At 42.1% G+C, this 25,323-nt stretch overlaps 1 protein-coding gene across 1 annotated transcript in view; it reads left to right on the top strand.

Moving 5' to 3' along the window:
• Positions 1–1,339: 1,339 nt before the first annotated feature.
• desi2 (desumoylating isopeptidase 2) overlaps positions 1,340–25,323 on the top strand; it is a 44,810-nt gene continuing 20,826 nt past the window's right edge. Inside the window, exon 1 of the mRNA XM_021576341.2 lies at positions 1,340–1,902. Within this exon, the coding sequence (XP_021432016.1) occupies positions 1,855–1,902 (48 nt within the window). The 5' untranslated portion in view covers positions 1,340–1,854. The remainder of the gene's footprint in view (positions 1,903–25,323) is intronic.

Raw genomic sequence — 25,323 nt, 5'->3', positions numbered from 1 at the left:
GCCTGGCTCCCAAATGGGTGGGACTATGCCCTCCCAGGCCCAACCATGGCAGCGCAGTAAAATCGTTAATTGTTGGATGTTGCATTTATATTTTTGTTCAATATACATGCATGTATGGCTTTTACCTTATTCTCACTCTATGCTATTCTATAGTTACTGTCTATGTGACTATTTTCAGGAATCAGCTGGCAACTAGAATGCATTACTGGAAAGTATTCAAACCCCTTTTTCCACATTTTGTTACGTTACAGCCTTTTTCTAAAATGGTTTAAATAAATAAAAATCCTCAGAAATCTACACATTACCCCATAACAACAAAGAGAAAACAAGGTTTTAGAAATTTTAGCACATTTATAAAAAAACAAATAACAGAAATACCTTATTTACATAAGTATTCAGACCCCTTGCTATAAAGACTCGAAATTGAGCTCAGGTGCATCCTGTTTCCATTGATCATCCTGAGATGTTTCTACAACTTGATTGGAGTCCAGTAGTGGTAAATTAAATTTATTGGACATGATTTGGAAAGGCACACACTTGTCTTACAAGGTCCCACAGTTGACAGTGCATGTCAGAGTAAAAACCAAGCCAGGTGGTTGAAGGAATTGTCCGTAGAGCTCAGAGACAGGATTGTGTCGGCACAGATCTGGGGAAGGGTCCCAAAACATTTCGGCAGCATTGAAGGTCCCCAAGAAGGCCTTTTGGTAGGCCATCATTGTAAATAAGAATTTGTTCTTAACTGACTTGCAAAGTTAAATAAAGGTTAACAAAAATAAACGAACTCAGTGGCCTCCATCATTCTTAAATGGAGGAAGTTTTGAAACACCAATACTTTTCCTAGAGCTGGTCGCCAGGCCAAATTGAGCAATCGGGGGAGAAGGGCCTTGGTCAGGAAGGTGACCAAGAACCTTATGGTTACTCTGACTGAGCTCTAGAGTTCCTCTGTAGAGATGGTAGAACCTTCCAGAAGGATAACCATCTCTACAGCACTCCACCAATCAGGCCTTTATGGTAGAGTGGCCAGAAGGAAGCCACTCTCCAGTAAAAGGCACATGACAGCTCGCTTGGAGTTTGCCTAAAGACTGATGTTTAAGAACCAATCCTAAAAGTAATGTTGAACCTTTTGTATCTTTATTTCTTGGTATATGAGTACTCTTTAAAATAATTGATAATAAACCAAGGAGAATATAAACCAAGGCTGGGTAGTTATGTATAACCTTCAATTTTCATGACGATTTTGCTAGATTAGCTGGCTCATTTAAAGCAATAGCAATTTGATAACATTTCTCTGAGGCTTCATAAAATGTTGTATTTATAAATGTTAGGTTGAGTAATGGATAGCCGATCCTGTCAATCTCATCAGCGATTTCCAGGTTGACTAAACGACTGTCGATGTATCGTTCGAAACAGCACAGCAGTGGCCACCCGTTACCTGAGAATACAGTCGATTTTCAGTTGGATATTTTTGTGGGGGAAAAAAATTCAACTTGGAAAGTAGTTCACATGATTTGGGTTTATTAGAAGAAATGTCATTTTGGTGTCTGAATGGCAATTTCACGCAGAAAATATTCACTTTCGCTAACGACTCCCTTTCATCGCGAACTGTCTCCAGTAGCTAGCCTGCCAGCTAGTCGACTGCCGTGCACAGCTGTTTGCTTATGGAGAAAATTGGACAAAGCTTTCGGATGCGGGGCTCTTGTGGTGAACTGAATGTTTAATTTGCCTGTTAGTACGATTAACTAAGTCAAGTAGTTAGCAAGCTAACTACAGAAAAAAGATTACTAGTTAACTAGAAGAGGGTGTGTGGATCGAAGCAAACTGGCGAAAGTGCACCAGGATCCGAAGAAATTCCTGATGCCAGTAATGGCAAACGAGCCGATAATTTTGAACGTCTATGATATGGTAAGTTGTGTGTAGGTAAATGTATCATTTTCATTAATCGCATACGGTACATTTTAAGAACACACTTACCAGAATACACTAACTCGCATCTATTACTAACTCGGTAACGTGATTTAATTGGCGAGCTAACGCGTTAGTTAGCTATAAAGTGAGCTAGCTCTCCAGCTAGCTCTCCAGCTAGCTAACAAGATTCGTGTCTGAAACTGAGGATGGAGCATTGGAAGAGCCCTGAACTATGGCTGCTGTATGGCTATGGAAATGTTAACCCCCAAACTAACGGTTTAGTTAGGCTGCCAGCCAGGATCAGGATGTTTGTCCCCGGGGCATCTGTTTTGTAAATTTGTCTAAATCAAAATCTGCCGTTGGTGGGAAACCAGATTTTGGACTCACATCTTCCAAATTCGTTTACTGACGTTACTAAGAGTGACCAAAATGTTAAAAAAATTATATTTGTGTACTTTACTACATTATATAAATAATTACCTGTCTGATTGAAAGCACATGTATATAAATGGCATGCATTGAATAATGAATAATGAACAAGTTGTCTTGTTATCCTGTGAATGAACTATTTAAGTTGAATTTCCATATTAGGAGCTGTGCGAGATGTGTGTTTCTCTCCAAATCTGCTGCTGACTGACCCTGATTAGCCTAGGCCCTGTTAAGCAGACTATGGGTAAAACATTACCCACAGTGTAGCAACAAAAAAGTATTTGACTTTTAGGTCTAATCCAATGTGGTCCGGTGTTTAAATGTATTAAGCCACAACATTCTAATTGCTGTAGTTGTCTGTTTGATTTAATGACAGGAATATGTTAATACAGTTCAATACTGTGTCTAAAGGATACCAAATTATTATTAGTAAAATATTTGCCCAGTAATTCTCGGTCTGTCAGATGGTTGATGTGAATGATCTTTACACCTCACAATGTTCATCCTAAAGCAATTGAATCGGGACTTGGTTATGATAGTACTACTATTGGAAGAGTGCAAAGGTCCTCAGAACAATAAAGTAATTAATAAATAAAAAAAGCTCCTTGTCACAATCGGTCAATGACCAATGTTTTTGGAGTGTCACCTCCTCTTTCCTCCCAGTCTAACTCAATAGCTCCCGTGTTCTAGGTTCCATAGCTCTGGTTTGCTGGAAAGGTTGTATTTCAGACTTCTCCAGTCCTGTTTAACCTTTCAGCTGACCCAAAGTACTGGACCAAGCATGGTGCTTGTTAGATTGGTAAATTGCATTCTGGCTTGAGTATCATAGCTGTGGATGACAACCAAGTGGAAAAAAATGTAGGTGTTGGGTGTTTTGGAACTTTAATAATTTATGTTTGCTGGTGTTTGTGTCTTGTTTCAATGGTGGATTTATGTTGCTGTGTGACATTTCTTGTTAACCTTGTCTCCCAGTCTTGATGTCTGCACATTGACTGGACTGAATGGATTTACCATGCTTTTAAAATAGGCTGACTGAATGCAGTGTTTTAGATGGCTGCTGCTTGACACCACCTGTCCTGTTGTTGATGAGATGTAAACTGACACTGAATGAGTTTGGTACAGGACTGTCTAAGCGGCCAAGTTAGTCTTGTATGCATAGGCTGGTTCAGCTTATCCTACAGTTTTATAGTTGTACAGTATTTGCATTAAATGTCCTCTGATCTATTTAGAGGATATTTTAGTGTCGATTCCCTTTTGTATGATAGCCTATATCACTCACTTGCACTAACAGCAATGGGCTTTATGGCTATAGTTTAAAGATTAGGTTCCACATTGAAACAGCCTAAAGGGCTCTATTAAATTTGTATCACTGAATTTTAATGTAATTTCCGATTTAGGTGACATCTGCAGAATTTACTGTGAATACAGTCTCCCCTAATGTGGGAACTTGGCCTCTAAATTTCAATCATGCTGTAAAGCTGAATTTCTGTGTTACGGATTGAATAGAACCCCAAATATTTTCTATTCGAATTGGACATGTAAAAAAAGACAAAGCCTTTAAATATTTGGCTTTGCTTGTGTTTGCCACAAGGTACAAGCTCCATAAGTTATTCGCTCTATTTTATTGGATCTTGCTCTTAGAGGCTGCTGATGGAATGCCTGTCTTTGTGAGTGCACATTGTCAGCACTGCCAGGGGTGAGGTCTACAATCTGTCATGCTAGCCACAGAAGGCATGGTAAGAGGTCCTCTCTCTCCTGCATGGTTGGCCATTAGCCATCTCTGGACAGTGACAGCATCTCTTCTTTCACATGACTGGCCAATGTCCATGAATGGACACTGTCATACCTCCTCCTCGTGTGTGTGTGTGTGTATCCTGCTGTCCAGCCATGTATGGCACACACACACAAACACGGTCGCCTATCCAACTGAGGGGATGATCATTATGTTGGACCACAATTCTACTGTCCATACTTCTGATTGGTTTTCAGTTTATTAATCCTCCTTTTCATTAACTATTTGCCAATTAAAGATCTGTAGCCTACTTGAGCATCTTGTATACCCATCCTGCTGTATCCACATTCCACACCCTTTATTAGCTCATTGACATTGGCCTGACTGAAGCTTGGACACAGCAAATGTGGTAACCTTAGTGGGGGTAGGTAGCCTGAAGACATCTAATGGTATTGATTTCACTTGCTCAGTAAAAGCATGTGTCCAGCTGAGCCAGCCTTGTTAGTACTCAGTAGTAGCCTACCTCATTATGAGATTCTTGGAACTCACCGGATTCAAAATGTTCTACCATCGTGAGGCTCCTTTCGCTATGAGGCAGAATTACAATAGGAGCAAGTCGAGAAAATCACAAAGGTAATTTGGATGGATTTTTTTGTTTTTTGTTGGTGAGGTAGGTTGTGATTATCATGAGCTCATTTAGGCCTGATTCTATATAGGCTATTGCCATATAGCCTGTTGGTTTATTTTGTGACCTGGAAGGAGAAGAGAAAGGGCAATGACAGAAATTTTTAAGCGAGCCAACATAAAGTTCAGGAGAATCCCTAACGTGATTCAGTGTTGAAACTGAGTTCTCTTAAAGTAGGCTGTAATAAAGCCATTTCCAGCAGATGATAGCCACCTTAATCTCAAAAGTAAAATCTTGCTTAATTTGTTCAGCTACAAGATTTACTTCTGGGTCTATACGTGTTACAAATTGAAGGTTCCGGCGTTTGGGAAGTCTCCACCGTCGCAAAAGGAAACTCAGCCTTCTCCCAATCCTGATACGTCCATATAAACAGTGACCCATTCCAGCAGATTCTTCGGTCTACATGAAGAATCTTCCCAGGGGAGATTTATAGCCACCATAACCCAACATCCTATGGGGAAAAAAGTGCACTCTCAAAGCAACAAACCCCTCTGTCCTTCAATCAAATAACAATGGGGGGTACATGTACATTTAGGAAACGAACAGGAGAAACCTCAACATACATTCTCACATCAAGCCAGTGTCTGGATGCCTGATTCCTCTCCTCCCTTGTGATTCATCTCACCCCACTCTATCCATATTGCCTTCCCTTTCACAGAGAAACCAAGCCAGGGAGGTATATCTCAATCAGATCTGGGGAAAGCCCAGGGCTTGTTTGACTAGGAGCAGCATGTCAGCTGTTGCTATTTGCAGATTTGGGTTGTTGCGGTCTCCTTTCTCTGCTTTAGATCTATCTGACAGGAGTTTCATTGCTCCTGCAGGCTCCCATCAGGAGGAAAGCAGCAGCACAGGGGAAAAAGGGTCTTTTCATGTGTCCTGAGGGGGATGAGCTCCTACATCCTAGTCCTAATGGAATCAGACTCTGTTATTCCTTCAATGGCTGCTGCAGAAATGAGCCTTCATTGAGGGGAATCAGTCTTTCCTTTGTCTCATTGATGCTTTTTAATTTATGCATGCACTGTAAGCATACTTTACATTATCCGTGGACTATGGATGACACATTTTCAAAATCAAGAGAAATTGCATTGCTACTGAGCATTAAGTAGCTCTCTCGCAGCTTTAGTCTGGTGTTTTTCTTCCTTCCCCTCCTACAGTTTTCACACGGATCATTTCATGAACACAATACTGAGAGGTTGTTGTGTGACTCAGACTGATGGTTAAGACACTGATGCTGTTTTAAGATAGGCTCGCTCGATGATTCATTCATTGACTCCCCCAATTAGTGTACAGTGGTTGATCAAATAAAGAGTGATGAAACTCCAGTGCATATCATATCTCCTGCATAACTGGATTTCCCTTGGAGAGCTGAGTGTTTTTGCAACATTGGTTAATTAGGAAATTATACTGTGCACCACCTGTTCGTGGTGATACCATTTGCCTTGTCAAGATGAGCTGGTATTAGGATTAGGACTAGCCGAGGAGAGCGATTTCACACTGTCCATTTTTTGCATTGCAGTGTCTCAAAGAATTCTGGAAACGTGTTCATATCGCATGTACTACCAGATAATCACAGGGGATGTCTGGCTGCTATCCTGAGGCGGATATGGGTTGACTTGGGATCTTTTTTTCCCCGTTATCCAGCCATGTATTGAATGCAAAAAGTAAAATAGGCTTGCAATTTGTTTTTGCTAGGAAATCTCCCTGCCTCCTTAATGATAGCAGCTTCAGCCAGACTAGTTTATTCAGCGTTGGGAGTCTGAGGACCTTTCCCCTGGATAGACAGAGCTCTCCAGCTCCACTTAGAATCACATTAGAACAGTGCCAGACAGGCCTGCTCATAATCACAGAGCTGGGAGGCCAACCTCTCTCTGCACTTTGAAGGATGCCTTTAATAAGCTTTAAAGTAATTGGGGTCAGAGGGATTCAAAGCTGAGGAGGAGAAGGTGTTAGTGTAGTGTGTATGCCCTCAGCTGTAGCAACCGCTTCTGTTTTGCGTTGTTCCCTTCTAGGTGTTGCTGCATATGAAAGCGTCTGTGCTATTTTAGTCTATTTCCAATGCTATGGTCTGAACTTGGAAATCTGAGTGATACATTTATAGCCATCTGTTTTTTTCTCCCCAAAGTATTCCTGTAATGAGATGACTGTGCCCTCGTACATTGACTCTGTACCGGTACCCCCTGTATATAGCCTCGCTACTGTTATTTTATTGCTGCTCTTTAATTATTATCATTTATACATTTTTTTGCTCTTAACTGCATTGTTGGTAAAGGGCTTGAATTTTTTTTGGGGAAAAATGTATTTCACCTTTATTTAACCATGTAGGCCAGTTGAGAACAAGTTCTCATTTACAACTGCGACCTAGCCAAGATAAATCAAAGCAGTGCGACAAAGACAACAGTTACACATGGGATAAATAAATGTACAGTCAATAACACAATAGAACAATTTATATACAGTGTGTGCAAATGTAGAAAGGCAATAAATAGGCCATAGTGGCGAAATAATTACAATTTAGCATTACAACTGGGGTGACAGATGTGGAGATGATGATGTGCAAGTAGAGATACTAGGGTGCAAAACAGCAACAAATAACTATGGGGAGGAGGTAGTTGGGTGGGCTATTTACAGATGGGCTGTGTACAAGTGCAGTGATCGGTAAGCTGCTCTGACAGCTGATGCTTATAGTTAGTGAGGTAGATGTAAGTCTCCAGCTTCAGTGACTTTTGCAATTCGTTCCAGTCATTGGCAGCAGAGAACTGGAAGGAAAGGTGGCCAAAGCAGGTGTTGGCTTTGGGGATGTCCAGAGAAATATACCTGCTGGAGCACGTGCTACAGGTGGGTGTTGCTATGGTGACCAGTGAGCTGAGATAAGGCAAATACCTACCTATACCTAGCAAAGACTTATCGATGACCTGGAGTCGGTGGGTTTGGCGACGAATATGTAGTGAGGGCCAGCCAAAGAGAGCATACAGGTCGCAGTGGTGGTTAGTATATGGGGCTTTAGTGACTAAATGGATGGCACTGTGATAGACTACATCCAATTTGCTGAGTAGAGTGTTGGAGGCTATTTTATAAATGACATCGCCGAAGTCAAGGATCGGTAAGATACCCTCGTAAAACTGACTATGTTTGGCAGTGCGACTGAAGGAGGTTTAGTTGCGAAATCGGGAACTTTGCATCGGATCATCGCTGCTAGCTAGCTGCTACCTTGTGGCTAATGCGGCTAACACCCCTGTCCCGAAGGTAGCACCAGTTAGCCGCGAGCCAGGCGCATCTCCCGGCTAGCAAGCGAAATAACTACAATACCTCGTTCTCCATCTGGCCTGGACCCTTTGTCAACACGGCGCCCCGCCGTACCATCACGACTGGTCTGCCGCCGTAACTCCATCCGCTGTGCCCTCAACCGGCCTTTGCCGGATGTCGGAGCAGACACTTTTACTTGCCCTGGCCTGCTAACTTTAAACGCTGTGTCTCCCGCTTGCTAGCATAGTAACGACTTCCCTGTTTTATCTATTGCTGTTCACTGGAACCTATGATCACTTGGCTACATAGCTGATGCCTGCTGGACGGTTAATTAATCACGGTTCTCCATTTTGTTTTATTTTTTGTTTATCTGTCGGCCCCAGCCTCGAACTCAGGCCCTGTGTGTAGTTAACCGACATTCTCTGCCCATCCATCGTCATTTTACCTGTTGTTGTCTTTGCTGATTAGTTGTTGTCTTACCCGTTGTCTTAGCTAGCTCTCCCAATCAATACTTGTGATTGCTTTGTCTCTCTCAAATGTCAATATGCCTTGTCTACGGTTGTTTAGGAAGTTATCATTGTTTTAGTTTACTGCGGCGCCCCTAGTCCCACTCAACATGCCTCAGAAGATACCTCTTTTGTCCCACCTCCCACACATGCGGTGACCTCACCCAGCATAACTAGCGCGTCCAGAGATGCAACCTCTATCACTCAATGCCTGGGTTTACCTCCACTGTACCCGCACCCCACCATACCCCTGCCTGTACATTATGCCCTGAATCTATTCTACCACGCTTATAAATCTGCTCCTTTTATTCTCTGTCCCCAACGCACTAGATGACCAGTTTTGATAGCCTTTAGCCGTACCCTCATCCTACTCCTCCTCTGTTCCTCGGGAGATGTGGAGGTTAATCCAGGCCCTGCGTGTCCCCAGGCACTCTCATTTGTTGACTTCTGTAACTGAAAAAGCCTTGGTTCTATGCATGTTAACATCAGAAGCCTCAGCCTAAGTTTGTTTTACTCACTGCTTTAGCACACTCCGCCAACCCTGATGTCCTTGCCGTGTCTGAATCCTGGCTTAGGAAGGCCACCAAAAATTCAGAGATTTCCATCCCCAACTACAACATTTTCCGTCAAGATAGAACTGCCAAGCTGGCCATGCTTTCCTCCTGGCTACCTCAACCCCGGCCAACAACTCCACACCACCAGCAGCTACTTGCCCAAGCCTTCCCAGCTTCTCCTTTACCCAAATCCAGATAGATGTTCTGAAAGAGCTGCAAAACCTGGAACCGTACAAATCAGCTGGGCTAGACAACCTGAACCTTCTCTCTCTTTCTAAAATTATCCGCCGCCATTGTTGCAACCCCTATTACCAGTCTGTTCAACCTCTTTTGCATTGTCCGAGATCCCTAAAGATTGGAAAGCTGCCGTGGTCATCAGCCTTTCCCCCTGAAATACAGGGAAGGAGAGACTCTTGTGATGCCCTTTGCATTTCTCAGAAATCTCATAGCAGAAATGAGATGACTGAAAGATCAATTCAGTTCTCCACCTCTACCCACAACCCAAATTGACTCTAACAGCTATTGGCCTTTCCTGAAAGAACACAAATTGAGTCAAAATCAGGTTACCCAGACCCAATTGAGTTACTGTACCTCTTTTTGTTTATTGATTTACTGTACCTCTTTGTTTATCTGTCGGCCACAGCCTCAAACTCAGGCCCTGTGTCTACCTAATTGACCCCCTCTGCCCATTCATTGCCATTTACCCGTTGTTGTTTTAGCGCTCCCTACCAATACCAATTGCTTTATGCCTCTCTCTAATGTCAATATGCCTTGTCTACTGCTGTTTCGGTTAGTTATTATTGTTTTATTTCACTGTAGAGCCACCAGTTCCGCGCAACATGCCGTAGACATCTCTTCTTGGGTATGAGTTTCTCCCATTTTTCTCTGCAGATCCTCTCAAGCTCTGTCAGGTTGGCTGGGGAGCGTCACTGCACAGCTATTTTCAGAGATGTTCGATTGGGTTCAAGTCCGGACACTGGCTAGCCCACTCAAGGACATTCAGAGACTTCCGAAGACACTCCTGCATTGTCTTGGCTGTGTGCTAGGGTCGTTGTCCTGTTGGAAGGTGAACCTTTGCCCCAGTATGAGGTCCTGAGCGCTTTGGAGCAGGTTTTCATCAAGGAGCTCTCTGTACATTGCTCTGTTCATCTTTCTCTCGATCCTGAATAGTCTCCCAGTCTCTGCCGTTGAAAAATAACCCCACCGCATGATACTTCCGCCATACATGCCTCACCATAGGGACGGTGCCAGGTTTCCTTCAGGCGTGACTCTTGGCATTCGGGCCAAATATTTAAATCTTGGTTTCATCAGACTAGAGAATCTTTTTTCTCATAGACTGAGAGTCCCTTAGGTGCCTTTTGGCAAACTCCAAGCGGGCTGTCATGTGCCATTTACTGAGGAGTGTCTTCCGTCTGGCCCTTCTACCATAAAGGCCTGGTTCGTGGAGTGCTGCAGACATGGTTGTCCTTCTGGAAGATTCTCCCATCTCCACAGAGGAGTTCTGTTAATGACCATCGGGTTCTTGGGCACTTCCCTGACCAAGGCCCTTCTCCCCCGATTGCTCAGTTTGGCAAGGCGGCCAGCTCTGGAAGATCCTGGTGGTTCCAAATTTCTTCCATTTAAGAATGATGGAGGCCACTTCTTGGGGACCTTTAATGCTACAGAAATGTTTTGGTACCCTTCCCTAGATCTCGACACAATCCTGTCTAGGAGCTCTACGGACAATTCCTTCAACCTCACGGCTTGGTTTTTGCTCTGACATGCACTGTCAACTGTGAGACCTTATGTAGACAGGTGTGTGTGCCTTTCCAAGTCATGTCCAATCAATTGAATTTACTACAGGTGTGGCGGTCACAAAATGAAGCCAGCCGGTGATTGTCAATTAATTAACCTGTAATGAACTGTTAATTAACAAACACATTTAGCATCTCCTAGCTTCCACACACAACCTACAAGCCACTGATGAAGACCTTTGGAAAAAGTCTAAATCCATGTAATATAGCCTACACCTTCATAAAGGTGCCCCATTCAAAAAATGTAGAACTAAGAACAGATATAGCCCTTGGTTCACTCCAGACTTTACTGCCCTTGATCAGCACAAGATCATCCTGCGGCGTACTGCATTAGCATTGAATAGTCCCCGCGATATGCAACTTTTCAGGGAAGTCGGGAACCAATATACGCAGTCAGTTCGGAAAGCAAAAACTAGCTTTTTAAAACAGATTTGTATCCTGTAGCACAAATTCCAAAAGGTTTTGGGGCACTGTATAATCCCTGAAGAATAAGAGCACCTTCTCCCAGCTTCCCACTGCACTGAGACTAGGAAACACTGTCACCACTGATAAATCTACGATAATCGAGAATCTCAATAAGCATTTCTCTACGGCTGGCCATGCTTTCCACCTGGCTACCCTAACCCCGGCCAACAGCTCTGCACCCCCCCTCAGTAACTTCCCCAAGCCCCCCACTCCCCTGCTTCTCTGTCACCCAAATCCAGATAGCTGATGGATCCCTACAAATCAGCTGGGCTAGACAATCTGGACCCTCTCTTCCAAAAATTATCTGCTGCCATTCTTGCAACCCCTATTACTAGTCTGTTCAACCTCTCTTTCGTATGGTCTGAGATTCCTACAGATTGGAACTCGGCCGTGGTCATCCCCCTCTTCAAAGGAGGAGACACTCTAGACCCAAACTGTTACAGACCTACGGTTGAAGTTTACATACACCTTAGCCATATACATTTAAACTCAGTTTTTCACAATTCCTGACATTTAATCCTTGTAAAAATTAGGAATGTGAAATTCAGAATAATAGTAGAGTGATTTATTTCAGCTTTTATTTCTTTCATCACATTCCCAGTGGGTCAGAAGTTTACATACACTCAATTAGTATTTGGTAGCATTGCATTCTAAATGGTTTAACTTGGGTCAAATGTTTTGGGTAGCCTTCCACAAGCTTCCCACAATAAATTGGGTGTATTTTGGCCCATTCCTCCTGACAGAGCTGGTGTAACTGAGTCAGGTTTGTAGGCCTCCTTGCTCACACACGCTTTTTTTTCTGTTCTGCCCACACATGTTCTATGGGATTGAGGTCAGGGCTTTGATGGCCACTCAAATACCTTGACTTTGTTGTCCTTAAGCCATTTTGCCACAACCTTGGAAGTATGTCCATTTGGAAGATCCATTTGCAACCAAGCTTTAACTTCGTGACTGTTGCTTCAATATATCCACATAATTTTCGTCCTCATGATGTCATCTATTTTGTGAAGTGCACCAGTCTCTCCTGCAGCAAAGCACCCCCACAACATGATGCTGCCACCCTCGTGCTTCACAATTCGGATGGTGTTCTTCGGCTTACAAGCATCCCCCTTTTTCCTCCAAACATAACGATGGTCATTATGGCCAAACAGTTCTATTTTTGTTTAATCAGACCAGAGGACATTTCTACAAGAAGTAGTACGATCCTTGTCCCCAGGTGCAGTTGCCAACCGTAGTCTGGCTTTTTTATGGCGGTTTTTGGAACAGTGGCTTCTTCCTTGCTGAGCGGCCTTTTATGTTATATAGGACTCATTTTACTGTGGATATAGATATGTTTGCACCTGTTTCCTATAGCATCTTCACAAGGTTCTTTGCTGTTGTTCTTGGATTAATTTGCACTTTTGCACCAAAATACATTAATCTCTAGTAGACAGAACGCATCTCCTTCCTGAACAGTATGACTGCTGCGTTTTCCCATGATGTCAAGCAAAGAGGCACTGAGTTTGAAGGTAGGCCTTGAAATACATCCAATACATCCACAGGTACACCTCCAATTGACTCAAATTATGTGAATTAGCCTATCAGAAGCTTCTAAAGCCATGAAATCTGTTTCTGGAATTTCCCAAGTTATTTAAAGGCACAGTCAACTTAGTGTATGTAAACTTCTGATCAACTGGAATTGTGATACAATGAATTATAAGTTAACTAATCTGTCTGTAAATAATTGTTGGAAAAATTACGTGTCATGCACAAAGTAGATTTCCTAACCGACTTGCCAAAACTAGGGTTTGTTAATGCAACCGCTGTGTCAGATTTCAAAAAGCTTTACGGAAAAAGCAAACCATGCAATAATCTGAGTACGGCGCCCAGACAAACGCATACATATATCTGCCATGTTGGAGTCAACAGAAGTCAGAAATAACATTATAAATATTCACTTACCTTTGATGATCTTCATCAGAATGCACTCCCAGGAATCTCAGTTATACAATAAATGTTTGATTTGCTCGATAATGTCCATAATTTATGTCCAAATAGCTACTTTTGTTAGCGTGTTTGGGAAACAAATCAAAACTCACGAAGTGCGTTCACTAGTTGCAGACAAAACTTCAAATAGTTCCGTGACAGTCCGTAGAAACTTGTCAAACGATGTATGGAATCAATCTTTAGGATGTTTTTAACATAAATCTTCAATAATATTCCAACCGGAGAATTTCTTTGTCTTCAGAAAAGCAAAGGAACGGGAGATACCTCTTATATGAAATGCGCGTGACCAGCTGCTGGCAGACCTCTGACTCATTCCCCTCTCATTCAGCCCCCCTTCATAGTAGAAGCCTCAAACAAGTTTCTAAAGACTGTTGACATCTAGTGGAAGCCTTAGGAAGTGCAACATGACCAATATCCCACTGTAACTTGAATAGGGGCTGAGTTGAAAATCGACCAACCTCAGATTTCCCACTTCCTGGTTGGATTTTTTCTCAGGTTTTTGCCTGCCATATGAGTTCTGTTATACTCACAGACATCATTCTAACAGTTTTAGAAACTTCAGTGTGTTTTCTATCCAAATATACCAACAATGCATATATTAGGAACTGGGACTGAGGAGCAGGCAGTTTACTCTGGGCACCTTATTCATCCAAGCTACTCAATACTGCCCCCCAGCCATATTAACAAGAAATTTGTGGAGTGGTTGAAAAAACGAGTTTTAATGACTCCACCCTAACTTCATGTCAACTTCCAACTTAAACTGTATATCCATTCTGCCCTGCCTTTCTAAAGTCTTTGAAAGCCAAGTGAACAAACATATCACCGACCATTTCGATTCCTACCGTATATTCTCCGCTATTCAATCTGGTTTCCGAGCTGGTTACGGGTGCTCCTCAGCCACGCTCAAGCTGCTAAACGATATCATAACCACCATCGATAAATTAAAGTACTGTGCAGCTGTCTTCATCGACCTGGCCAAGGCTTTCGACTCTGTCAATCACCGCATTCTTATCGGCAGACTCAACAGCCTTGGTTTCTCTAGTGACTGCCTCGCCTGGTTCACAAACTACTTCTCAGATTGAGTTCAGTGTGTCAAATCGGAGGGCCTGTTGTCTGGACCTCTGGCAGTCTCTATGGGGGTCCCACAGGGTGCAAATCTCGGGCCCACTCTCTTCTCTGTATACATCAATGATGTCGCTCTTGCTGCGGGTGTTTCTTTGCTCCACCAATACGCAGATGACACCCTTCTGTATACATCTGACCCTTCTTTGGACACTGTGTTCTCAAACCTCCAAACTAGCTTCAATGCCATATAACACTCCTTCCGTGGCCTCCAACTGCTCTTATATGCTAGTAAAACGAAATGCATGTTCTTCAACCGATCGCTGTCTGCACCCGCCTGCCCGACTAGCATCACTACTCTGGACGGTTCTGACTTAGAATATGTGGACAACTACAAATACATAGGTGTCTGGTTAGACTGTAAACTCTCCTTCCAGACTCACATTAAGCATCTCCAATCCAAAGTTAAATCTAGAATCGGCTTCCTATTTCGCAACAAAGTCTCCTTCACTCATGCTGCCAAGTTTACCCTCGTAAAACTGACTATCCTACCGATCCTTGACTTTGACTTCCAACACTCTACTCCGCAAATTGGATGTAGTCTATCACAGTGCCATCTGTTTTGTCACCAAAGCCCCATATACTACCCACCACTGCGACCTGTATGCTCTTGTTGGCTGGTCCTCGCTACATACTCATAGCCAAACCCACTGGCTCCAGGTCATCTAAGTCTTTGCTAGGTATACCTCTGCCTTTTCTCAGCTCACTGGTCATCATTGCAACACCCACCCGTAGCACGCGCTCCAGCAGGTATATTTCACTGGTCATCCCCAAAGCCAACTCCACCTTTGGCCGTTTTTCCTTCCAGTTCTCTGCTGCCAATGACTGGAACAAATTGCAAAAATCACTGAAGTTGGAGACTTACATCTCCCTCACTAACTTTAAGCGTCAGCTGTCAGAGCAGTTTACCGATCGCTGCAGCTGTACACAGCCCATCTGTAAATAGCCCATCCAACCAACAATCATCAACATCCCCATATTTGTTTTTCTGATCTTTTGCACACCAGTATTCCTACTTGCACATCCTCATCTGCACATGTATCATTCCAGTGTAATTTGCTAAATTATGATTACTTCGACACTAATGTTCTATTTAATGCCTTACCTCTTTACTTCATTTGCACACACTGTATACAGATTTTTATATTGTGTTATTGACTGTTTGTTTATCCCATGTGTAACCCTGTTGTTTGTCGCACTGCTTTGCTTTATCTTGGCCAGGTCGCAGTTGTCAATGAGAACTTGTTCTCAACTGGCATACCTGGTTAAATAATGGTGAAAAGAAAAATAATACTGAACAGTAGTCTAGGTGTGACAAAACTAGGCCCTGTAGGACCTGCCTTGTTGATGGTGTTGTTAAGAAGGCAGAGCAGCTCTTTATTATGGACAGACTTCTCCCCATCTTTGCTACTGTTGTATCACTATGTTTTGACCGTAACAGTTTACAATCCAGGGTTACTCCAAGCAGTTTAGTCACCTCAACTTGCTAAATTTCCACATTATTCATTACAAGATGTAGTTGAGGTTTAGGGTTTAGTAAATGTTTTGTCCCAAATACAATGCTATTAGTTATGGAAATATGTATGACTAACTTATTCCTTGCTTCCCATGCCGAAACTCACTGCAGCTCTTTGTTAAGTGTTGCAGTCATTTCAGTGTCCTTAGGTAGCGGTATGACTTTAGCTTCCCTCCAGGCCTGAGGGCACACACTTTCTAGTAGGCATAAATTGAAGATGTGGAAATATCGTCCGCCGTTATCCTCAGTAATTTTCCACCCAGATTGTCAGACCCCGGTGGCTTGTCATTGATAGAATTCAAAAGTACAATTCTTGTCTTCCATAATTTGGTCTGATATACTTTGTTGTGTCGTGTCAGCATTTGTTGCTGGCATGTCATACCTACAATTGCTTATCTTGCCAATGAACAAGTAATTAAATAGTTGGCAATATCATTGGGTTTTGTGATGAAGAGCCACCTGATTAACTGAATGATGGAGCCGAGTTAGCCTTTTTTCACAATTTTATTTTAATGTGCTCCAAAGCTTTTTAGAATAGTTCTTTTTTTTTCATAGTATAATTTATTTAGTTTAGTCACATGATTTCTTAAATTGCAGTATATTTGCCAAACAGTCGGGCTGCCAGACTTATTTGTCATACCTTTTGCCTAATCGATCTCAACCATACAATTGTTCAATTCCTCATCAATCCAAGGGGATTTAACAGTTTTTACAGTCATTTTCTTAATGGGTGCGTGCTTATTAGTAACTGGAATAAGCAAATTCAGAAATGTGTCCAGTGCATCGTCTAGTTGCTCCTCATTACATATCACAGACCAGCAAATATTCTTAACATCATATGAATCAATACAAAACTTCTTGTATGTGACATCTTATACACAAATTAGGCCCAGCCTTTGGTACTTTGGTTTTCTTTATTATGGCTACTATATTGTGGTCACTACAGCCTATGGATTTGTAATCTGCTTTAAATAAACATTTTGCAGCATTATTAAAGATGTGATCAATACATGTTGATGATTTCATTCCTGTGCTGTTTGTGACTACCCTGGTAGGTTGACCGATAACCTGAACCAGGTTGCAGGCACTGGTTAGTTTAAAAAATATATATTGAGTGGGCAGCTTGATGAGAGCCAGTCAATATTTAAATCACCCAGAAAATATACTTCTCTGTTGATCACATACATTATCAAGTATTTCACACGCATTATCCAGAAACTGACTGTTAGCACTTGGTCTATAGCAGCTTCCCACAAGAATGGGCTTAAGTTGGTGAGGCAGATGAACCTGTGGCCATATTACATCAACAGTATTTAACATGAGATTGTGTCTAAGTTTTACAGGAAGGTGGTTCTGAATATAGACCGCAACACTGCCCCCGTTGTCATTTTTGTATTTTCGGTAGATGTTATAAACATGTATTGCTAACACTGTATCAAAGGTATTATCTAAGTGAGTTTTAGATGGTCAGAATATGAATGTCATCTGTTAGAAGCAAGTGATTGACTTCATGGACCTTGTTTCTCAGGCTGCATATGTTAATATCGGCTATTTTTAGCACTTCTGGGTTGCTTGATTGTTTTTAATGCTTTACTGGGAAGCTTATCAGAAGTAGACTTGCTCATGTTATTTATATTGGAGCTGATAGTGCAGGGTGAGCTGCACACAGTGGTCTTCCTACTAGGGCACACCACCTCAATGCTAACAGTATAACTCATAGTTCATAGGCACATGATTACTGCATACAATAGATGTAGGATCAACAAAGGTATTCAGGGCCGTTCGAGGGACAAATCAAGTTACTTACATTGTCGGCCAACGCCCTTATGATAATGTACATTTAATGCAGCATTTTGATGACTCATTGTCACAATGGTAGGGATTAACTGAGCTGGTCTTGGGTCATTGATAAGTCATTGTTTCAACGCAGCCTTGAAATGAGTGTACAGAGTCCAGGAGCCTTGATGAACTATTTTCGAGAGTTGTCAAAGTTACCTATAAAAGTGATTCCACAGAGCTACAGTAATCTTTTAGGCAGATGTGTAATCCCAGTAGCCTGTTGAATCTTTCACACCCAACGATGGTACTAGACCTGAAATGATTGGCTGTTTTTTGGAATCTTTTAATGTTAAAATCAGTTCTTTAAATTCCGTTTTCAGAGGTTCCGAGCTAGCCCTCCTGATGTCGTTTTGACCCCACATGGACTACAACAGCGTCAGCTCCCGGCATCTTTCGTAGAACTGTCAAAATCAGCCTTGTGATGTCCTGTACTTGTGCACCTGGGTAGCACAGGGTTTTTGCATTGGGAACCAAGATGTTTCTCACCATAGAGCTGACGACGATGACAGTTGGTGATGTTGAATGGGCTGGTCTCTCAGGCAGCCTCATGGTCTCCAAGGAGACCCCAGTTGTCAGAGGACGCTTTCTTTGACTTCCACGGTGAGTGACGTATCTCCATGGCTGGTTGGGTCGAGAACAGCTCCGTTCTCCAGGGAAAGGGGAGAACCCTTCGGGATGGATCCCTGCTGAGCACTGGCCAGTTCGCTGTGGAGAGCCGACATGGCCGCGTCACTTCCACAAGAGCGGCGTCCGGCTACTGGGGTGAAATTAAAAGTAGGCGGTCATGGATTCCCCAGTAGCTTGTGTAGGTTTGCTACCTGCTTGCTAAGAGTAGCCACTTCACCCCTGTAGTCCTCCACAAGCAATTGAAAGTCAGCGCGGTCCACATTGTCCCGGAACAAAGCAAAGTAAACAGCTCCTGCAGCCCTGGGAATGTTCATATAGCGACCTCCATTTGAGACCGCCGAGCCAGCTAGGCTAGCTGGCCTTCTGTGTCTGTCCCCCTATGAGCAATCTGTCAGGATCCCGGGGCAGACGGCAGAACTCACAGCAACTAAGCCAAACAAAGCCGCAGGATCCAAAATAAAAGTATATAAAAACAATATTTATAGAGGGCTCCCAAGTGGCGCAGTGGTCTAAGACACTGCATCTCATTGCAAGAGGGGTCACTGCAGTACCTTGTTCGAGTCCAGGTTGCATCACATTCGGCCATGATTGCGAGTACCATAGGGGGGCGAACATTTGGCCTAGCGTCGTCCTGGTTTGGCCGGGGTAGGCCGTCATTGTAACTAAGAATTTGTTCTTAACTGACTTGCCTAGTTAAATAAAGATTTTCAAGGGAACACTGTCAGCTTTACAAAAACAATAAACCGAGGTCTCGCTTTCAGCTTTCAGCATTCAGCATTCAACAAACATACGTCGCTCTTGGGGCCACATTAGTTCATTTAGCAGAGATTTGTTTCGAATTCCGTGGCAATATTTTATATTTTTTTAGTATGAAGAATACAATTGAACAAAGCTGAATAAAATAAAGGATATTTCTTTCCAAACCATTTGAGTGCACATGCAGCTGTTCTGTGTTGAGTTGGTTAACAAAAAAATATTAATTCATGTAGAGTTATTAATGTAACTTTTGTTCTACAAACAGGCTTTGTTTGGATTTTTAATACATTGCAAGGCTGCATGATTCGACTCTAATGATGTTTTGAAAAAAGTTGCATGAGCTCTTTTGTTTTTTTTGCACAGGCTGTACACACTAAATCAGTCTCTCATTCACCATTTGACAAGCACTTGATAATGCCTCGAATTTCCCGGCGTCCCCTTTGTGTGACCATAATGCCCCGTAAAAAAATCCATGCCTTATGCGGCCAGTGGCCGTTGTGCCTTTGGGCTGAATATAATAATTATCATTACCTTCTTCCTGAGTGATGTGTGCTCCGAAGCGCCTCACTCACATGGCTCTCCATCATGTGATTGGGTCTTTCTCACAGGCTATAAGTGAAGACAGACTCATACGGGACACAACAGCGTGCGTCCTTATCTAAATCCTCTGTGTATATTGAAGATATTGGAATAACTGTCCACACATCTTTGTCTGCCAACAAGATGAGTAAGCCTAACAAACATCAAAAGCACTAGCCTATGGTTATTTACTATCACCCATAGTAAAAAAAAGTAAACCTATGCGAGAAATAAATATTCCAAACCTAGTCTGGGACAGTTGTGGGATGCGATAGATCCCAAATTAATACAACCACTAGTATAAAAAAAAATGTTTTACGCAATGCGGCTGACGCAACATATTAGAATGTTTAGCTTAATATGCTGATAAACTATTAGGCTATTTCTTAACATTATAAACCCAGCAAATCGCACACGGCAGTAGGCTATAAGCGTGAATGTTCCATTAGCGGATAAACACTTGTCAAAAGATACCGCAAATGTGATTATGCATGTAATGCTTTTATTATAGTGGTGCATTTTTATGGTAAATTCTTTCCCAAACTTAAAACTCACCCACTGCTTATGTATTCCAGTTAGGCTCTACACCCCTTGTAAAGCGGAATAATGTGCTTAATTTTAAGACGTTATTTGGCCACTTTAGTTGTGATCCAAACCTTATCAAAAAATATGGGCTAGGCTACATGAGGCGACTATGATAATTTTTTTTATTTTTATAAAACATGCCATTGTTTCTTGCCTTACATCGGGCATCATTCACAAGTTCTTAAAATAAAAATTACCTTGCAGGAGCAGCACTATCTAGTGGTCAGAACCTGGTAATATCAGGATATAGGATAGAACATCAATGACACATTTTTCTATAGGGGCAGGACACAATTCACTGAGAATACATTCCATACATAGGATGAAGAAACTATGCTCCATACTACTTGGATTCCTCATGCCTTACTCATTGTTAGAAAAAGTTCAGTCCAAATTGGATGTTGGGTACTATATTTATTGGATATTATATGAATCCTATAAATAAAAAGAGCCAATTTGGGTGCAGTCAATTAGCTTAATTTCTCAGGTCAAATTATATTTCAAGATATAATGTTGCAGGAATGCTAATCTAATCTGTTTCTAACTACAGAAATTGTTTCAGAACAATCTGAGCTGGTGGGTGTCATGGCTTGCAGAAATGACATGGAACGACTACTCTAAATCGATCACTAACGTTTTGAAGCTGAGCAATTTGCTTGTGCTCTACGTAGTACAGTCATATCTGAATAAGATCATAACCGAGTCAGAAGTGCGTTAATCCTGTTAAATATAAAACGGAAGAGATATTTCACAGAAAAAAATAATCTTCCTTGAGTTTTGTCGGAGTTTACAGTGACGAAAAGAAGTGAACTTCTAACTTCAAGCTGAGCCGTTGCTATGGATACTCGCAGACCCAGACCCATGAGCAGAGCGCATGCAAAGCCTGCCGTGCACAGGGAGCGAGTGACAGAGGAGCAGCAAATGGCTTTACTGAGGAAATTATGTATGATTTCGGACAGGCCCAGACCTTTAAATGTTGAAGTCTCAATCAGACCTGGGTACTAGGGTAGGGGCCTGAACACCGCAGTCATGGTTAGGGCTCGGGCTTAAAGTTCATGCCTGTCCAGGGCTCTAGTATGACTCACTGAGATGTCTCTAGTCATTCACTTTATTCAAACCAAATGCCTAGTGGCAGATTTTCTGAAAGAGCAGATTCAAGTTCTCCTTTTGATTCTAAAGAGAGCTTATCCCTAGCATTTCATGCATACATTAGACGAGTGACTAAGTCAAGCTGCATCTGCATCACTACTCATTTCTGTCTACTTTAGCAACTGTGGCAATTGGGAGACGCAATAATAGTATGTTAACCTCAGTGCTAATGTCACAGGGAAAATACAGATATTTTTTCAATGCAGATGAAAGTTCTGCAATAATACTAGCACTCCGAATGAGCCTGTACTCAATTTGCATGACTAAAGATGTCAAGCTGGATGGAAAAGATTATCTAACTGTTCTCAATTTGAAACAAATCTTGATTGGTTTTGCAATGCAAATGCACACTTATGCATGGAAAAAACAGCTCTGCCAGTTAGTTTCAAGAGTGCTTCTGTTTATGCATCATTTGCTTTTCATGTGCTTATGAGGGAATGGAGAGAATATGTGTAAGTAGGAAAGAACACCCTCTAAAATGGTAGCTTTTCTTTCAAGTAGCCTACTTTTCCCTCTTCAGAGCAGAAGCATCCGTCTGTAGTCGTCACTGTCGTGAAAATTGTATATTAACAACAGGAGACAGTGGGTAGTCTTAATAGATTTTAATATCCTGTGCTGCAAACAGGAATGTATCATTGGGAAATATAAATGTATGGGCCCTGGTGACAATATTGTCGGCCTGTTTTCCCAAACGGATGTTTTGGAGGATTGGGGATGTAAATTGAGGATTCCCTATCTTCAATGACACAGATCAGGCAGCTGCATCAATAATTCAAGAGACACTGGTCCAATCTCAGAGATGGGCTACTCCAGTCCTCAGGGGCCTGATTGGTGTCAAACTTTTTCCCTAGCACCAGTTAACACACCTGACTCCAATAATCAGCTAATCATGATCTTCAGTTTAGAATGCAATTATACTGAACAGAAATATAAACGCAACATGGAAAGTGTCCCATTTTTCATGAGCTGAAATAGATCCCAGAAATGTTCCATATGCACAAAAAGCTTATTTCTCTAAAATGTTGTGCTCAAATGAGTTTACATTCCTGTTAGTGAGCATTTCTCCATCGCCAAGATAATCCATCCACGTGACAGGTGTGGAATATCAAGAAGCTGATTAACCATAACCAGCATGATCATTAAACAGGTGCACCTTGTGCTAGGGACAAAAGGCTTCTCTAAAATGTGCAGTTTTGTAACTCAACACAATGCCACAGATGTCTCAAATTCTGAGGGAGTGTGCAATTGGCATATTGACTGCAGGAATGTCCACCAGAGCTGTTGCCAGATAATTGAATGTTCATTTCTCGACCATAATCTGCCTCCAACGTCGTTTTAGAGAATTTGGAATTATTTCCAATTTGGCCCTACAACCGCAAACCATGTGTAACCACTCCAGCCCAGGACCTCCACATCTGTCTTCTTCACCTGTGGGATTGTTTGAAACCAGCCACCCGGACAGCTGATGAAACTGAGGATCAGCTTCCTTGATATGCCACATCTGTCCGGTGGATGGATGAACAAATTTGTGCAAAGAATTTGAGAGAAATAAGATTACTGTGGGTATCAAATTTCTGGGATCTTTTATTTCAGCTCATAAAAATTGCAACCAACACTTCACGTGTTGCATTTTATATTTTAAGTATACACTACCGTTCAAAGTTTGGGATCATGTAGAAATTTCCTTGAAATAAAATTACTTTTTTTGGTCCATTTTTAAAATAACATCAAATTGATCAGACATACAGTGTAGACATTGTTAATGTTGTGAATGACTATTGTAGCTGGAAACGGCAGATTTTTTTTAATGGAATATCTACATAGGCCCATTATCAGCAACCATCACTCCTGTGTTCCAAAGGCACGTTGTGTTAGCTAATCCAAGTATATAATTTTAAAAGGCTAATTTATCATTAGAAAACCCTTTTGCATTTATGTTAGCACAGCTGAAAACTTTTGCTGATTTAAAGAAGCAATAAAACTGGCCTCCTTTAGACTAGTTGAGTATCTGGAGCATCAACATTTGTGGGTTCGATTACAGGCTCAAAATGGCCAGAAACAAAGACCTTTCTTCTGAAACTCGTCAGTCTATTCTTGTTTTGACAAATTAAGGCTATTCCATGCGAGAAATTGCCAAGACACTGAAGATCTTGTACAACTCTGTGTACTACTCCCTTCATAGAACAGTGCAACCTGGCTCAAACCAGAATAGAAAGAGTGGGAGACCCCAATGCACAACTGAGCAGGAGGACAACTGCATTTCTATAACTTCCTAAATATTTTTTCACACTGGTGGGGAGTGCCAAGATGGAGACACGGTGGCTTTAACACAGCACCGCTTATCGGTCATTGTGTGTGTGTGTAAATCATTAGCCCCATCTGGTGCTTTTGGAAATGGTATTTTTTGGTACTATTTAGCTTCGTTAGGCCTGATAAGTTAACAGTGAGCTGGCTTCAGAAAAACAATTTTATGTAATTTTCCAGACATATCTCCTGTTTATTGGGATCTCTCTCTCTTTCTACACACCATGTGCTTGCTACTCATAGCAGACAGAGGGAAATTAGGTCTGTGGAGGCCTCCAGCCGATCCAGGGGCCTTTGGCGGGCTACACGAGCAGCAGAGCATGTGTCTGGATGTGGTGGGAGCAAAGTAGACTGCCAGAGGCCTTGAGTCACTCCGCACTGACACAGCAGAGGAGCCAGCCACACAGAGACCAGGGTTGTGTTTCTTAGGGAGAGAACTTTTTGAAATGGGGAGCTACTATGTGTAGCTCAGTTGGTATGGGGGACCAATATGAAAATGTATGCACTCACTCTGGATGAGCGCGTCTGCTAAATTACGTTAATGTACTACCTTGTCCAACAAAATGTTTGCTGTGGTGTGCCCTACTGAACGCAACCCAAGGGTGGTTGGGAAGAGAGCTAACCTTTAATAGACCACTGTTCACTGCTAGCCTCTGCATGCACTGTTCTTAAGTACTTGATGTTAAGTATGTTTTAACAGTCCCTTTTCACATGTATGTTACAATGTGTCCAGTCTTAAAGCTACATGCAAGAAATAGGCTTGCCACTACAGTCTGTTAGCTAGGCGATTTATAACTATGTCTTATCTCTGGTTCCTTGCTATTTCACAATCAAATAGTGATGCGTTTTCTCTTTTGCTTCACTACCAGATGTAGGCCTACAGTATGAGCTGTGTCTTCTCTATCAGTAGCAGGGAATCTCTTGGGTGTTGCTGATCTGTGCTGGATCAGCTCACTCAGCCTAGCTGTGTTTAAGACATCTCCCTGAGTTAATTGGGCTCTTTGCTGCTGCCAAGGTTGTAATGGTGCTGATGGGTGATCGTTTTAATCACCTGGCTAGCCTAGCTTAACACCGCCTTTCGGACAGACCTGGTCGAGCAGATTTTTTAGTGGTTAAGGCTGAAATTATGTTTTTGCACCTATCCTTGAAGTCAGAAGTTTACATAAACTAGTTTTAATGACTCCAACCTAAGTGTTTCAACCACTTCACACATTTCTTGTTAACAAACAAAAGTTTTGGCAAGTCGGTTAGGACATCTACTGTGTGCATGACACATGTAATTTTTCCAACAATTGTAAACAGACAGATTATTTAACTTATAATTAACTGTATCACATTTTCAATGGGTCCGAGGTTTACATAATTTTCTGTTTAAAAGGCACAGTCAACTATGTCATGGCTTTAGAAGCTTAATTTACATCATTTGAGTGTACCTGTGGATGTATTTCAAGGCCTACCTTCAGACTCAGTGCCTCTTTGCTTGACATCATGGGAAAATCAAAAGAAATGAGCCAAAAAAAATGAGCCAAAAAATTGTCGAACTCCATG

This window comes from Oncorhynchus mykiss, chromosome 20, assembly GCF_013265735.2.
Source record: "Oncorhynchus mykiss isolate Arlee chromosome 20, USDA_OmykA_1.1, whole genome shotgun sequence".
In the NCBI taxonomy this organism is placed as follows: domain Eukaryota; kingdom Metazoa; phylum Chordata; class Actinopteri; order Salmoniformes; family Salmonidae; genus Oncorhynchus; species Oncorhynchus mykiss.
Note: the sequence above shows the minus strand (reverse complement) of the source record. Positions and strands in the feature narration are given on the sequence as shown.